This window comes from Lineus longissimus, chromosome 14 (genome assembly GCF_910592395.1).
Source record: "Lineus longissimus chromosome 14, tnLinLong1.2, whole genome shotgun sequence".
Classification (NCBI taxonomy): Eukaryota; Metazoa; Nemertea; class Pilidiophora; order Heteronemertea; family Lineidae; genus Lineus; species Lineus longissimus.
In genome coordinates this window covers 10,493,428-10,507,426 of record NC_088321.1, presented here as the reverse complement: position 1 = coordinate 10,507,426, position 13,999 = coordinate 10,493,428, and the positions used below count along the sequence as shown (strand labels likewise).

The following is a 13,999-nucleotide window of genomic DNA, read 5'->3' as shown; positions in this document are numbered from 1 at the left end:
CACTTTGTTAATTTGGCAATAGCATAATTGCTTTAAGCATTTGAATTCATCTCGAACTATCCGATATAGGATTTAGAATGATATCATCACCTAATTTGTACGGCCTGGAATGACTGAGCCGAATTGATTTCATTAACGGGGACCTGAATAATTCCAATCAACTCACCTCTGTGGTTGATACATGTGTCTCCAGTACTTCTACAGACGATGGATTGAAGGAGTAATACATGTATAACGGTAAGTAGGCGGCGCATCGTCGAACTGAAATCCTAACTCACACAGGATCGAAGTGGGCTGACAATACATTACCATTCCATACAATGGGCTTATTTCTACCTGTTTCAAAAGTTCTAATGAATGATACAGAGTTATCAAGTATAGCTGTATCTGTGCTGTATTCTTCGAATTTTCAATGTATATTCGTTACTCGATTCTTGAAAGATTCTTATTCAATCTTGACTAAGAGGGTGAGGGTGTGGGTGCGTTGACGCGTGCGATTGGTGCGCGTTTCGTGGTGCGATTCGCGTGCGGTTACACAGAATGCGGTAAGTCACGAGGTCAGCTCTTCATCTGTTATTTCCTTCGTAACCATTTGCATGGACGCGACAACAGCTCTAGTCCTTAACGACCTTTCAGATGAAGAAGAAAAGGAAGACGATGTAGTTGTTTTCTAACAATGTTACTTGAAAACGACAAATTTGCGAGGAGCCATTGGATGCATCCATTCCTGAGGGATAGAGAGCGTAAAGGGGACTTTGTAACCTTGATTCCTGATCTAAAGAAGTACGAGGTTAAATTCAAGGAATATTTCAGACTGAACCTGCAGCATCAATACCATAATTTATTGTGAATACCTCCAACAATGCCAATCATTGCGCAGATGGCCGGTGCTTTGTCGCAGAAAATGGAGCATTTCCCAATTTTGGTGTCATTTTGGTGTCACTAGTGGCAAAACAAGCACTTAAATTTTAGGGGGCAACGCATGCGAATATCGCGTTCGATAAACGCGTGCGATTTGCGTTTTAATAGGTGTAACCGTATCCTAGTACGCACGACCTACGGGCTGCGTAGCGCATCAATGGTACGCTAATGACGCGAGTTAAGGGATGTCAATTGTGATTTGGACTGTTCAGGGAAGGATACTGAAAAAAGACCATCTAATTTAGTTTTGAGTATACCTTTGTACTAGTAGCATGCCACATCAACATGGTGAATGCAGAATTAAAAAAGCAGCAGTGTAACAATCGCACTTTGAAGCATTTTACTAATCTTTTATGATTACAAATATCAATATCGGTCGATTCAAATCATAATTTTCGCTTCTAAGTATTTCAATTGTATTGTGTGCTGTTTTATAGACCTACAGCAATCTAAAACGTCTCTTTAGTGGTAGAAAGACTATCTATCTATCGTCTCCCGAGTGTTCGCTGCACTTCAGCAATTCAACACGTCCCCAGTGGTGGACAGGCTATCTATCGAACTTTGCTGCACTTAATCAATCAAACACGTCGCAAGTGGAGGACAGGCTGTCCGCCAAACTTCGCTGCATTTAGTCAATCCAACCCGTTGCCAGTGGTGGATAGGCTATCTTGTGTCTGATCCTCATCATTAAGATCGCCTGAGAAAAATAATCTCGTTCGATCTGGATACTCGGATCAGCCACTAGTGCAGTTTTCTTATTATCTTGTCTTCGCTCGCACCCATAGAGATAAACTGGCATTGACGTGGCGGCGTAATATCAGGGTGACGTTAAATCCGACCTCGGCGTGTAGATGTGAAGAACGGAAAGTTTTGGAGGCCAGGGCCGAGTCGTTCAAAGCACGTTTTGTCACTAACGCTGGTATTAACATACTTGGCGTCGAGTCAAAGGGCTTAAGTAAAGGAGATAAAGCAAGCGTTAGTTACAAAATTAGTTTTGAACAACCTGGCTCAGGTTCGAGTTGTTCGTGCTAAAAATGACGAATAAAGCGTTTTCTTACGATGTTCGATGCGAAAAAAAATTGGCAAAAATTGTCCAATTATACTGCAGGAATAATACGCCTTGTTCTTTAAAAAACGGCACAGGGAAGAGAAAGCAGATGTTTCAATAATTCTTCTAATAGTCAGCGACATATCACAAGGCCAGTTTCTTTCGTAACCTCGCTGAGTCTGAAATGAAGAAATAATCAGAAATCATATGACAGCCCTTTTATCAGGCCATGCCTTATCAGGAGTCCCCACAGCTCAGCAGTACATTATATATGCACATCGCTATCTATTGTTTACTCTTATTACAAATGGTCAATTCTTTGAGAATCTTTGAGCGAGTGCATTGGGAAGGCTATCTTGCCACAAAGGAGGTAATGTTGACGAGATCTCTACTGCAGTGCTCTATTATATTCACTACAGAAAAACGAGTGGTAGGTTTTAGTGTTGAATACAAAGTGCCAACCATTTGCATAATACAATCATCACAGCATGAGGATGTAGCTGGTCCAAAATCAAACGAAAAGGGAGCAGACATCTGGATGGAAAGGGTAGGTAGAGGTAAGGACCAGATAGTTCCTCGATGCCCCTCTCGGGTGTTTGATCACTTTTCAGGACTGTATCATGACTAATAGACCTTTTTGTACTCGCGCATCAGATATTAAAACCCATCTCCTCGTGCCGACTTACCAGTGATGAATAACGTCTTTGGTAGGCGGTTGGGTCACCATAATAATTATGGTTGGCGATAGAGTACACAAATCAAAAATATATGGCCGATTAAGTACCTGCCGCATAAATCACCCGCAAAAAACCTCCCGCAAAAGTGTCCCGTAAAATCTCGCTGAAAATTCCGTCTTAGCCAATAATTCCGTCTTAGCCAATCAGGAGCAGAGGGCGGGTGGTGTGTTCTTTTTTTTACGCAGATTTTAATCGTGCGGCAGGTTACTTCTTGAACCTGCCGTATATTAACAAGCAGCCTTATTAAAAGTAACAGATGTTCTTCCGATACGCAGATGTTAATCTTGCGGCAGGTTACTTCTTGAACCTGCCGTATATTAACAAGCAGCCTTATTAAAAGTAACAGATGTTCTTCCGATCGTAAAATTAGAGTGCAAAGATTTATCATAGGTGGCGATAAATAATTTAGGTACTTCCAACGTGTATGGCAAGTCCATTATGGGGAGACTCGATGGTCTACTGCAAGTATGCTCTCACACAAAGTCTCACTCTGGGGCCAACCCGAATTTCTAATCATCAAATCCGTCACATAGTTTCTTTATCTCCAACCTAAAAATGAACTTTACCATACCTCAATCTCCGCACACAGATGCATATATAACACTGCGCGGAGTATTTTACGGTCGGAAGTACATCTGTTATAATGGCTGCTCTGAAATATGCGGCAAGTAACCTGCCGCAAAATTAACATCTGGCTACTTTTTACGGCTGGGGGGAGGGGGAGGGGGTTTTCGGACGGTATTTTATCGGCCGTATATTTCTGAATTAGGAATTGATACCTCACTGCCGTTATTTGTTGTCTCACCGGAACCGCGAGGGTGGAGCTAAAATGTTGACCAAAACCGAGACATAGCCGAGGTTTCGGCCAACATTTCAGCTCCACCCTGGCGGTTTTGGTGAGACAATCAATACCAACAGTGAGGTATCAATTTCTGTTCTAAAACATCTCAAATCAAATGCCGAAAAAAGTGGGTTTAAATGCGTTTCGACTGCTTTCATATTTTGCACCAACCCAAGCGGTAATGATTGCCTAACCATAACCATTGAATTCAAAACGAGGCTTCGTTTGCGCATAGTGCATTTACACGGACTGTAAACTGTGGTTCATTATAAACCTAGATGTTTTAGAATTTATGTCCCCTACCGCCGACCATAAACGTCAAGTCTCCTTCATCGCCGGTGTAGAAGTTTAAAATGTCCTAGGATAGAATGCCCGAGAAACAAAGGATTCTATTATTTGCTTCAATCTCTGAGCTATTGACGGTCAGGGTCTCTATAGAACCATATTGCAGAATACAAAAGGGTCGCACACTTTTTCAAGGGGGGCATTTGTTACTGTTACACCGGCACACTTGGCCGCGATATCTGTCAAACCCACCTTCATAAACGGTTGGCGAATGAAATTGCTCGCCGGCTACGCAAAGTAATTGACAATATCCCAATGAGAGGACTCGCTCTATTTTCCGCTTCTTAAGCAAGAAGAGGCCAAATGTACACTTTAGTGCAAGTATCGCTCAGCAACCGTTACCAATGGCGAGACCAGGAGATTTTAGTGACTAAATAACGAAATGTATTGATATTGCCAACTCGCCAAATGATCTGGTACAGTGAATTTGTGTCAGGTCAGCATACCTCAACTGAATCGCCGGAGCAATAACCATTTTAATATCGAACACTTGGCATGCCTGGTCTTCTACGCACCGACGAGGGCTTGAGTGCCTGTCTCCTGCAGCACACACTGGTGCCATGGTAGTGTTGTCACAATTTGGGCGGGAGTGCAAGGAGACTATCACTGACTGCTCTTCTATTCTCCGTACGTCCCCAATCGTACAAAGCTTATCAATATCAAATCTATTCGATTTATAAGTCTGGAAATCGTAAAGACTAATACACGTAGGTCTACAACAACACCATTCAAGTCATGACCAAATATTCATGTTTTGATTGACATTATAAGTGTAAACGTTTTGCTAGACGAGTGGGGGACAACAGCCGTCTTGAATCTCAATCTTGGGGGCCTTATCGGCGGAGCAGGGAGGATACCGACGCACTCGGCCATTACATCGACCAGAACTATAGGTCTCCAGATTTCCTGAGGGCAGCATCCCCTAAGGTATCGATCACGGGGACCCATATGCGATAATATCCAAACTTCGCGTTCTTTTCGTCGTAGGTCCTAATAGATTTACTACGTTTCGCCTGCAACGAAAATTTCGACTGATGAAAACTACTCCGGGGAAGATACTGTGTATTGTTTACTGTCCTATACAACAGTTCTTTCTCTTACATTCATGTGGTGGCCTTTCCGGATGGATTGAACCTCCATCTTTCATGATTGCATATTACCCAGGCTTATTTCCTACACAAAAACATCTTTTTAATCTTCAAGAACGAGTCACTGATGTATTATGTTTTAACGCGTACCTGCTTGTGTTCTGTTTACATTCCGCTCGCGGCAGCAAGTTGTCTGTAGATTTATACAGTTATAGCGGAAGGTTGATATCTCGTGTTACTGTGAACCACATCATGAGTGGTTTAAGATGCAGCCCAGTGATGTCAGCTGACATGAGTCATGTGATAGTTTGGACTCAAAATCTTACAAGAACAACCAAACGGCAAGAGTCTGATTACGAATTAATTCTATTTGAAATTGACCTTCGCTCCAAGCAAGATATTGCATTTACTCATCCAAATTTGATAACGTCTGTACCAGCAAACAAAAATGATGTCAGGCCTCCTCAGGCAGTGTGGTCGAATGAAATAATTTTGATCTATTTCAAGAGGAAAATGTCAGTAGTTGTATTTCACTACAAAGAAGGTTCCTACAAACGGATTCACAAGCAGGAGTTAAATATGAAACAGATCCATTATGGGACATGGGATCATGTCAACAACAGATTTACATTTTTGCAAGCGGAGAGAAAAGGAAACTATAATTCGTTTTCACTTGTTCGGGTGTCACTTAAAGAGGACAGCAACTTGATGCAAGTTGCCCGAGTTCCAGATTTTGAAGTAATGTTTCCAGCCCGCCCAAATCGAAGTCCAATATTAGCAATCAGTACAAATGGAATACTTCTCATATCTCGCACATTCTTCATCTTTGAGAAACCTGCAATCATTCATCACTTCCGCATGGTGCTTGGACATGACTGATCGCATTCTCCTTCTTCTATACAGCGTTCACTTTGCACTTAGAGATGATTTTCCCAAGGGGGTATTCCTCCTGCAAGGCGGGATGAGCGTTTATGTGTGCCACTGCCAATTGGGTTGATTGGCCGAGTGACTCCGTCTTCGACGATAATTTGAGTCCACGCAAGCTACTCGTGTTTCTCTTGGTTCGGCCTTCAACCCGATCTGGCATCGACACCAGCTACAAGGAACCTCGGCTTTAACTCTCATTCGAAGGACTGTGAGAGCTTGAGATTTTATTGCCTGTTCATCCAGAAATACCATTCTGGGTTCTACCAGGGATCGAACTCGGGCCTTTTTACGTGGTAGTAGCCAGCAATGTTTACCACTAGGATGTGATGCCCCTAAGATCGTATTCAAATTGAGAGATGCGTTAGCTGCAAAGCGAGATATCCATTAGATGGTAACTACAGGCGGTGGGGGAGGGGGGCAGGTTGATCTGATTATAAGTTACACGAAGTTGACGATAGGTTGATCTGCTGTCCTACAGCGGTGCAGCCCATTTTGTACTTGGCTTGTTTTTAGAGCTACGTAAAACCAGATGTAGTGCCGTAACTGTGCATATTAGTCGCTTAGAGACCACCATTTTCACCCCCTAGATTCTGCCAAAGTCAAACTAAACGAACTAAATAAACATTCTAAACATGAAATTGAAGTTCACGTTTAGATGTAATTATGATTGCAAGCGTTAGGCTGATATTTGCATGAAATGAAAAATCACTTTCATTCACTCAGGCCCACTTAATTTGGCTTGTTTAGGCTTTAAACAAGCCCAAATAAACGAGTAAATGAAACGTTCCAATGATGCACCATGCAAAACTTAAAATGAACCGAATTGAATGGGACCATGTGAATAATATTATGCCTTAAACATACTAGACCGAATGCTGCAATGAATATTAAATGAAAACTTGATCTTTCATCTCAGGTTTAAAACGTTTATTTAGATAGTTTAGTTTAGCTTGTTTCATTTGGGTCGTTTCAACATTTTCATACTACCATTGGGGAATATCATAATGGCAATTAAACAGGCAAACGACTCCATGTTATTCAAATGGGGTTAAACCTTACTGTGTATGTTCATTTTTGTGTTGGGACCCACCCTCGTCGGGCCCATGATGGAATTCCCATCAATGAATAGCCCATGGGCCATCATTGGATCTACGTATTGGCCATCGTATTACCTATGATGGTATTCATGTGTAAAACGCGGTTTATGATGACCATTATAGATCCATCTATGATCCATGCGGATACTTTTGCCTGTGTAAGATGTCATGCGGCGACATGGCCAAAATCCATTCTTGACCTCTAGCTTTTAACAACTCATTTGTAAGAAGATTGTAGCCATCGATATAGCTGCTAGCACCAGTAGGAGGCTTTTCGTTGAAAGCTCGGATTTCTAAAATAAACTGTGAAAAATACGAGGGTTTCTCAAAATAGGGCAGTAGAGATCAAAGGCCTATGTTGAATGAGGTAGTGTACCTTTTTTACACATAGGCCGCATCATTTTTCGATGTCCAATAGTGTATTCTCAACGACCGTCCTATGCAAAGAAGTGGACAGATGCCGAGTTATCCCAGGAGGGAGTCAAGCTGTGTGACTACTAGAGACAATGATCGAAGGTCGTTGGCCTGATAGTTCCCATTGACACAATCAGTCTTCGATAAATGATCATAAGTTGTCGAGAAATACCTAGAGATCTGACAAATGGGTTTTGGTCATGATAACCACTGCACAAGCGCAATGCGTGTGCTTAAGTATGCATTTGATCCCAAGGGAAGGTGATGATGTCGTGTGCTTTTTATGAAGTATCAATCTCAAACTAGACACAAAATCTAGCAATCCTTCTTTCGAGCATTGCGCCGCCAAAGAGCCTCATATCCTAGTGGTTAACACTGCTGTCTACCGCGCAATAGGGCCCGAGTTTGATCCCGGAGAGAACTCAGGAGGGAATTTCTTGATAAACAGGTAGGTTTTCAAAGAAAAGAAATACTCCATGCAAAGAAGTGAAGAAACTGTTGGAGTTTATGCCGAGCTATCCCAAGGCTAGAGGGAATCCTGCTGCGTGACCAGAGACGGTAATTGGGGTCATCGGCCTGATTGGGCCCCTTGGTATAGGCACTGTTTGATATACACCATGTTTTTAGCAGAATACACCAATGCTAACTGGAAAATACGTATTAAGTGTATTCCAAGCTTTTCGTGCAGTGAAGAGAATAATGGTGCATGGTGCCTGGACTAGCATGGTGCCTGGACATGCATGGTGCCTGTGCATGCTTGGTGCCTGGACTAGCATGGTGCCTGGACATGAATGGTGCCTGGGCATGCTTGGTGCCTGGACAAGCATGGTGCCTGGACATGCATGGTGCCTGGGCATGCTTGGTGCCTGGACAAGCTTGGCGCCTGGACATGCATGGTTCCTGGGCATGCTTGGTGCCTGGATAATATGCATCGAACAAGCATAGGCCTGACAAGCATGGCGCCTGGACATACATGGTGCCTGGGCATGCATGGTGCCTAGATAATATGCATCGAACAAGCATAGGCCTGACAAGCATGGCGCCTGGACATACATGGTGCCTGGGCATGCATGGTGCCTAGATAATATGCATCGAACAAGCATAGGCCTGACAAGCATGGCGCCTGGACATACATGGCGCCTTGACTAGTACGGTGCCTGGCAAGAATAGTGCTTTGACATATACATGCATTGTGCCTGGACACGCATGGTACTTGCACATCCATGGGTTGCCTTGTCATCCATGGTGCCTAGACATGCACGGTGCCGAGGCATGCGAAATCTTCATGCCACCTTTTTTGGAAAGTTTTATTCACACACTATACTAGTAGCATCATTCATCATTCAGATCGATGCAGAATAGAAAAAATGACAGTGATAAGCGTATTGATCGCAATTCACATTTTAAGTATAGTAAAATCAATATCGGTCGATTTAGATCGTTATTCTTAAAACTTATTTCCTTTCAACTATTTCTGGATCAACATATTCAAGCGTATGATATGCCGATGATATGATGCTGATCCATAGACCTATGAAGATGCAACACTTCTCCGCTCATCGTGGACAAGATGTCTATTGAGCTTTGCAACATTTATTAAGAATAAATGATGAAATTACAAACCAGGGGCCGGTTGCACAAAAGAAAAAAATAGTTAAAAATCACTGTTAGTTTATCTTGGCGTTAACTTAACTCCAAAAAGTTAATTTGGGTTGCAAGAAAGAAAATTATTTAAAAGTAGCGTTAAGTTAACGCTAACTTTAACTGACCTCCCAACCTGTCATGTCTTGATCCTTGGAAGATATCAGATTTAGGAACTATAGATGGATTTCATAACAACAGTAAACTGGTTTATTGGTGATTATACCGGAAGTTGTGACAAGCCCCAGATGGCTACAACACAAGCACATTTGTGCGACCACTACTGATATTATTATACAGGGTGTAACATAACACAGTATCCAACATTCCTCACCCCCAGAAGATGCCAGTCCATGATACGTGAGCTTGATCAAAACCTAATAACACTGTAACTGGAAACCCACTGACTAGGATAAGTCTATACACATAGTCTCTAAATAATCCAATTGTCTATAGGATTTGATTTACACTCGAATGTGCTAACACTATATTCAGTACACAGCAAATCTGCTCACTGCTGGAGGTAAGTATAATTATCTGGAATACCAACACTACAATTACTCAGTTATAAACGATTGCTTAACTCAACTGAACAATAATGAAAATGGAACACACAATATCCATATGCAATTACAAGTTCAACATAAGAATGATTAGGTACTCATATTGAATGAATGTCAAGAGCCACACTCGCAGCAGAATTAACAAAGGATTGACATACTAAGGCAGCGATCCGCCTACACCTTAGACGCCTATTGATTAGCGTTACAGGTCAAGCCTATCTGGCGGATGGCTGACCCGACTGGACCTACGAAGAGGTTGCTGTGGCGGTCCAGCAGATGGCGAAGGTGGGGCAACTACTGGTGGAGTAGCAGCCTGCGGTGTCCTAGTGACCACAGAATCGGAATCTCTCGGATTTCCCTGAATTTCCTCCCGTTGTGGAATGGGCACAACCTGCGGTGGTTGTGACACGATTTCATCCCGTTGTTGAGTTGGCACAACCTGCGGTGGTTGTGTCTCGTGTTCAACCGATGTGTCCTCCTGTGCCTCGTTGAGACGTATAGCATCCTGATGGCGGCGCCACACGCGACCATCCTTCAAACGAATAGTGTATGATACCGGTCCTGATCTTGATGTGATGCGTCCCGGATACCAGTTCAGACCACGATCAGCAAAGTTCTTAGCGAAAACTGCGTCACCAACGCTAAATTCCCTGGCTTTAGCCTTCGTATCATGACGCGATTTCATGGCAGTTTGACCACGTAACACAGATGATGACAGGTCTGGTACTGCCAAATCCAATCTAGAGCGAAGCTGACGATGCATGAGGAGCTCACATGGTGCCATGCCAGTGGTAGCATGGGGCGTTATACGATAACGGAAAAGAACCTCCAGGAGACGAGATTCCAGCGATTGCGATTTCGATGACTTTGACAGTCCACTCTTGATAGTCTGAACAGCGCGTTCAGCGAGCCCATTACTGGCCGGGTGATAGGGTGCTGTGAAGATATGACGTATTCCGTTACTCTTGCAGAAGTCCCGGAACTCTTGACTAGTGAAATTCGAACCATTGTCCGAAACGATAATATGCGGTAATCCGTGCACTGCAAATGTTGCTTTCAGTTTGCCAATAGTGTTCAACGACGTTGCAGAGTTGAGCACATGAGCATCGATATACTTGGTATGTGCGTCTGCAATGATGAGAATCATTTTTCCCTCATATGGTCCAGCGAAATCGATATGAAGACGGAACCATGGTTTACCAGGCCATTCCCATGGGTGAAGCGGAGCGGCGGTTGGTTTCTTCACATGCTGTTGACAACTCTGACAATCTTTCACTTTCTGCTCAATGTCCTCATCCAAGTTTGGCCACCAGATATATGATCGAGCCAGTTTTTTCATCCTGACCATGCCTGGATGTGCCAAGTGCAACTCCTCCAGGAGCTGACGATGACCTTGTGGAGGCACGATGACCCGAGCACCCCACAAGATACAACCCTCGTGTAGAGTTAGTTCATTTCTACGATAGAAATATGGCTGATATTGCTTATCAACCCGCTTAGGCCATCCTGAAAGGATGAACTTTCGAACATTGGCCAACACAGGATGTCTGATGGTCCAGGTGGCGATCATGGTGTGCGTAACGACAGTGGTGTCAATCTGATCCAATGCATGAATGAACTCTGCCGGTGGTGGAGAAGCTGGTGGGGGCGACGCTGGTAGTCGACTTAGGCCATCCGCGTTACCATTCTGTTGCCCTGGACGATAGACGATTTTATAGTCATATGCGGACAGAGTTAGAGCCCACCTTTGTATGCGCAGTGCGGCCGTTGGTGGTATTGGTTTGTCTTGATGCAACAAACCTACTAACGGTTTATGATCCGTCAACAAGGTAAAAGTTCTTCCCCATAAGTACTGGTGCCACTTTTTGACCGCAAAAATCAACGCTAACGCCTCCTTTTCCAGTTGCGAGTAGTTGCGTTCAGCAGACGATAAGGAACGTGAAGCATACGCGACAGGTCGGTCCTGTCCTTTGATTTCACCAGGATGAGACAATACCGCACCAAGTCCGTAAGGTGACGCGTCTGGAGCTACGATTATCTCCTTTGCTGGATCATAATGCACAAGGATTTTCGATGATTGTAACAGTTCCTTAGAAACCACAAAAGCTTTCTGCTGATCAGGACCCCAATGCCAGGACCCTTTCTTGCGCAAGAGTTCATGTAATGGTTCCAACACGGTTGCACGATTTCTCAAGAACCGTTCATAATAGTTCAGCATTCCGAGATATGCCTGCAGTTGTTGGATGTTCTCCGGTGGTGGTGCTTTGACAATGGCCTCAACCTTTTCGGGGACAGGATGCAAGCCATCCTTATCAATGCGGTGACCCAAGTACACAACAGCATCAGCATTGAATGTACATTTCTCTTCTCTTAACCGCCACCCTGCGTCTAGCAGCCGTTTCAGAACTTTCTCGAGATTAGCCAGGTGTTCCTGAGCGGTCTTGCCCGTAACTAAGATATCGTCGAGGTACACAACGACATGATCAAGTCCTTGTAATAGATTGTCCATTGTTCTCTGAAAGATGCCAGGGGCGGAAGAAATGCCGAACGCTAGACGGTTATAGCGAAATAACCCACGGTGTGTGTTGATAACTACTAGTTCTTTCGAAGCATCGTCTAGCTCCATCTGTAGGTAGGCATCCGACATATCAATCTTGGTAAAGGTCTGCCCTCCGGCCAACTTAGCATACAGATCAGCTATCTTTGGTATTGGGTATTGGTTCCCCCTGGTAGCCTGATTGACAGTGAGTTTAAAATCACCACAGATACGAACTTGCCCATTTGGTTTACGAACAGGCACGATCGGTGCAGCCCAGTCGGATTGAGCCACAGGTTCAATGATACCCAGAGCTAACAATCTGTCAAGTTCCTTATCAATTGCCTCGAGAAGTGCATACGGTACTGGACGCGCTTTATGAAATACCGGTACTACGTTTGGATCGATATGTAGTTTTGCCTTGGTTTTGATCTTGCCCAGGCCTGGTTTAAACAAGTCGCGATACTTCGACAACACAACTTTTATTTCACTGATGCGCTGATTTATCTTCTCATGCACAGAATGAGTCTCGAAAATTGTTTGCCACTTCAGACACAATTTTGACATCCAGTCTCGTCCTAGCAGATTTGGACGATCTCCGGGCACGACTAGGATAGACAGCTCCGCCTGTTGGTCCTCATACGTAACAGGAACTACACACATGCCTGATGGTCGAAATTCTTCGCCAGTATACGTACGTAACTTCACCGAAGCTGGTTCAAGATTTAAAGTTTCTGTCCCTGTGCGCAGTCTATCGAACTCATCCTGACTCACAATGGTTTTTGAAGCCCCGGTGTCGACTTCAAACGTTATATTCACGCCATTGATTATAGCATCGACGGTATATGGCGTGATAGGCGACTCTGCCCATGCCTGCTTTCTACGCTTAGGGAACTTGTTTGGATCCTCGGACTCCGTATTGAACAAGTTGTAAGTGTCCTCCCAAGGCCGGTTCTGATTATTGCTGTAACCGTACGTATCGTCATCACCAACATGATGCTGCTTGTGCCTTTGGCTGAATCTCGGTTTTGCTGATTGACCAGCCTGAGTTCCCTGTTTTGCCTGTTTCGATTTCCGGCAAACCCTAGCATAATGGTTCATGATACCACAGTTATTGCAGCTTTTCCCCTTTGCAGGGCATTCGTTCTCATGAGGGTACGGTCCCCCACACAAGCCACAAGTTAAGTCTTTCGACTTCGGTTTTGCTTTGGGTACAAACTTTTTTGGTTTCGATCGATTGTTCTGTGACTCCACTTTCTTGATAACGGTTTCGTGTCCATCAACCATAGCCTTGGCCTGAACCCCGCTAGCCTCTCTAGCCCTAGCATAGGCTAAGAGTTGCTGTAAGGTGAGGTTGGGGTCCCGCAAAGCCTTTTGACGAACTTCAGAGTCACGACAAGTTTGTACGATCTGCGATTTAATCTCACGATCCACATCATGAAACTCACAATGAATGCTCAGTTTTCGGAGCCGAACATGATACTGGTCAGTCGATTCATCCGGCTTTTGCCGAGCCTGACGAAAGCTGTAGGTTTCGAATTCAACGTTCTTGGCTGGTTGAAAATATGCTTTGATTGCATTCTTGCACGCAGCGTAATCATCAGCAGCGCCTCGATCAGGGATATTTCGAATATCGTGAACAGTTCCTCGCCCACACAGTGCAACAACATTGCCCTCTGGCGGATTTGATTGGTGATATTGGTTGCAACTAAAAAGTTATCAAAACGCTTGGTATATTGCTCCCAACGGGAGGCTGCCGTTTCTTTAGGCTCAAGAGGGAAATGTTCCAACTCTGCTAGCTTGGGTTTTATCGACATGATGATTGAAAGGTTATCCCGAAG

General features: G+C 44.0%; 1 protein-coding gene across 1 annotated transcript in view; it reads right to left on the bottom strand.

Annotated features, from left to right (window-relative positions):
* The window catches only part of LOC135498671 (uncharacterized protein K02A2.6-like), a 238,054-nt gene that overhangs the window by 223,886 nt on the left and 169 nt on the right, over positions 1-13,999 (bottom strand). The window contains exon 2 of the mRNA XM_064789054.1: positions 9,196-13,866. Coding sequence (XP_064645124.1) covers positions 9,825-13,866 — 4,042 coding nt within the window. The 3' untranslated portion in view covers positions 9,196-9,824. The remainder of the gene's footprint in view (positions 1-9,195; positions 13,867-13,999) is intronic.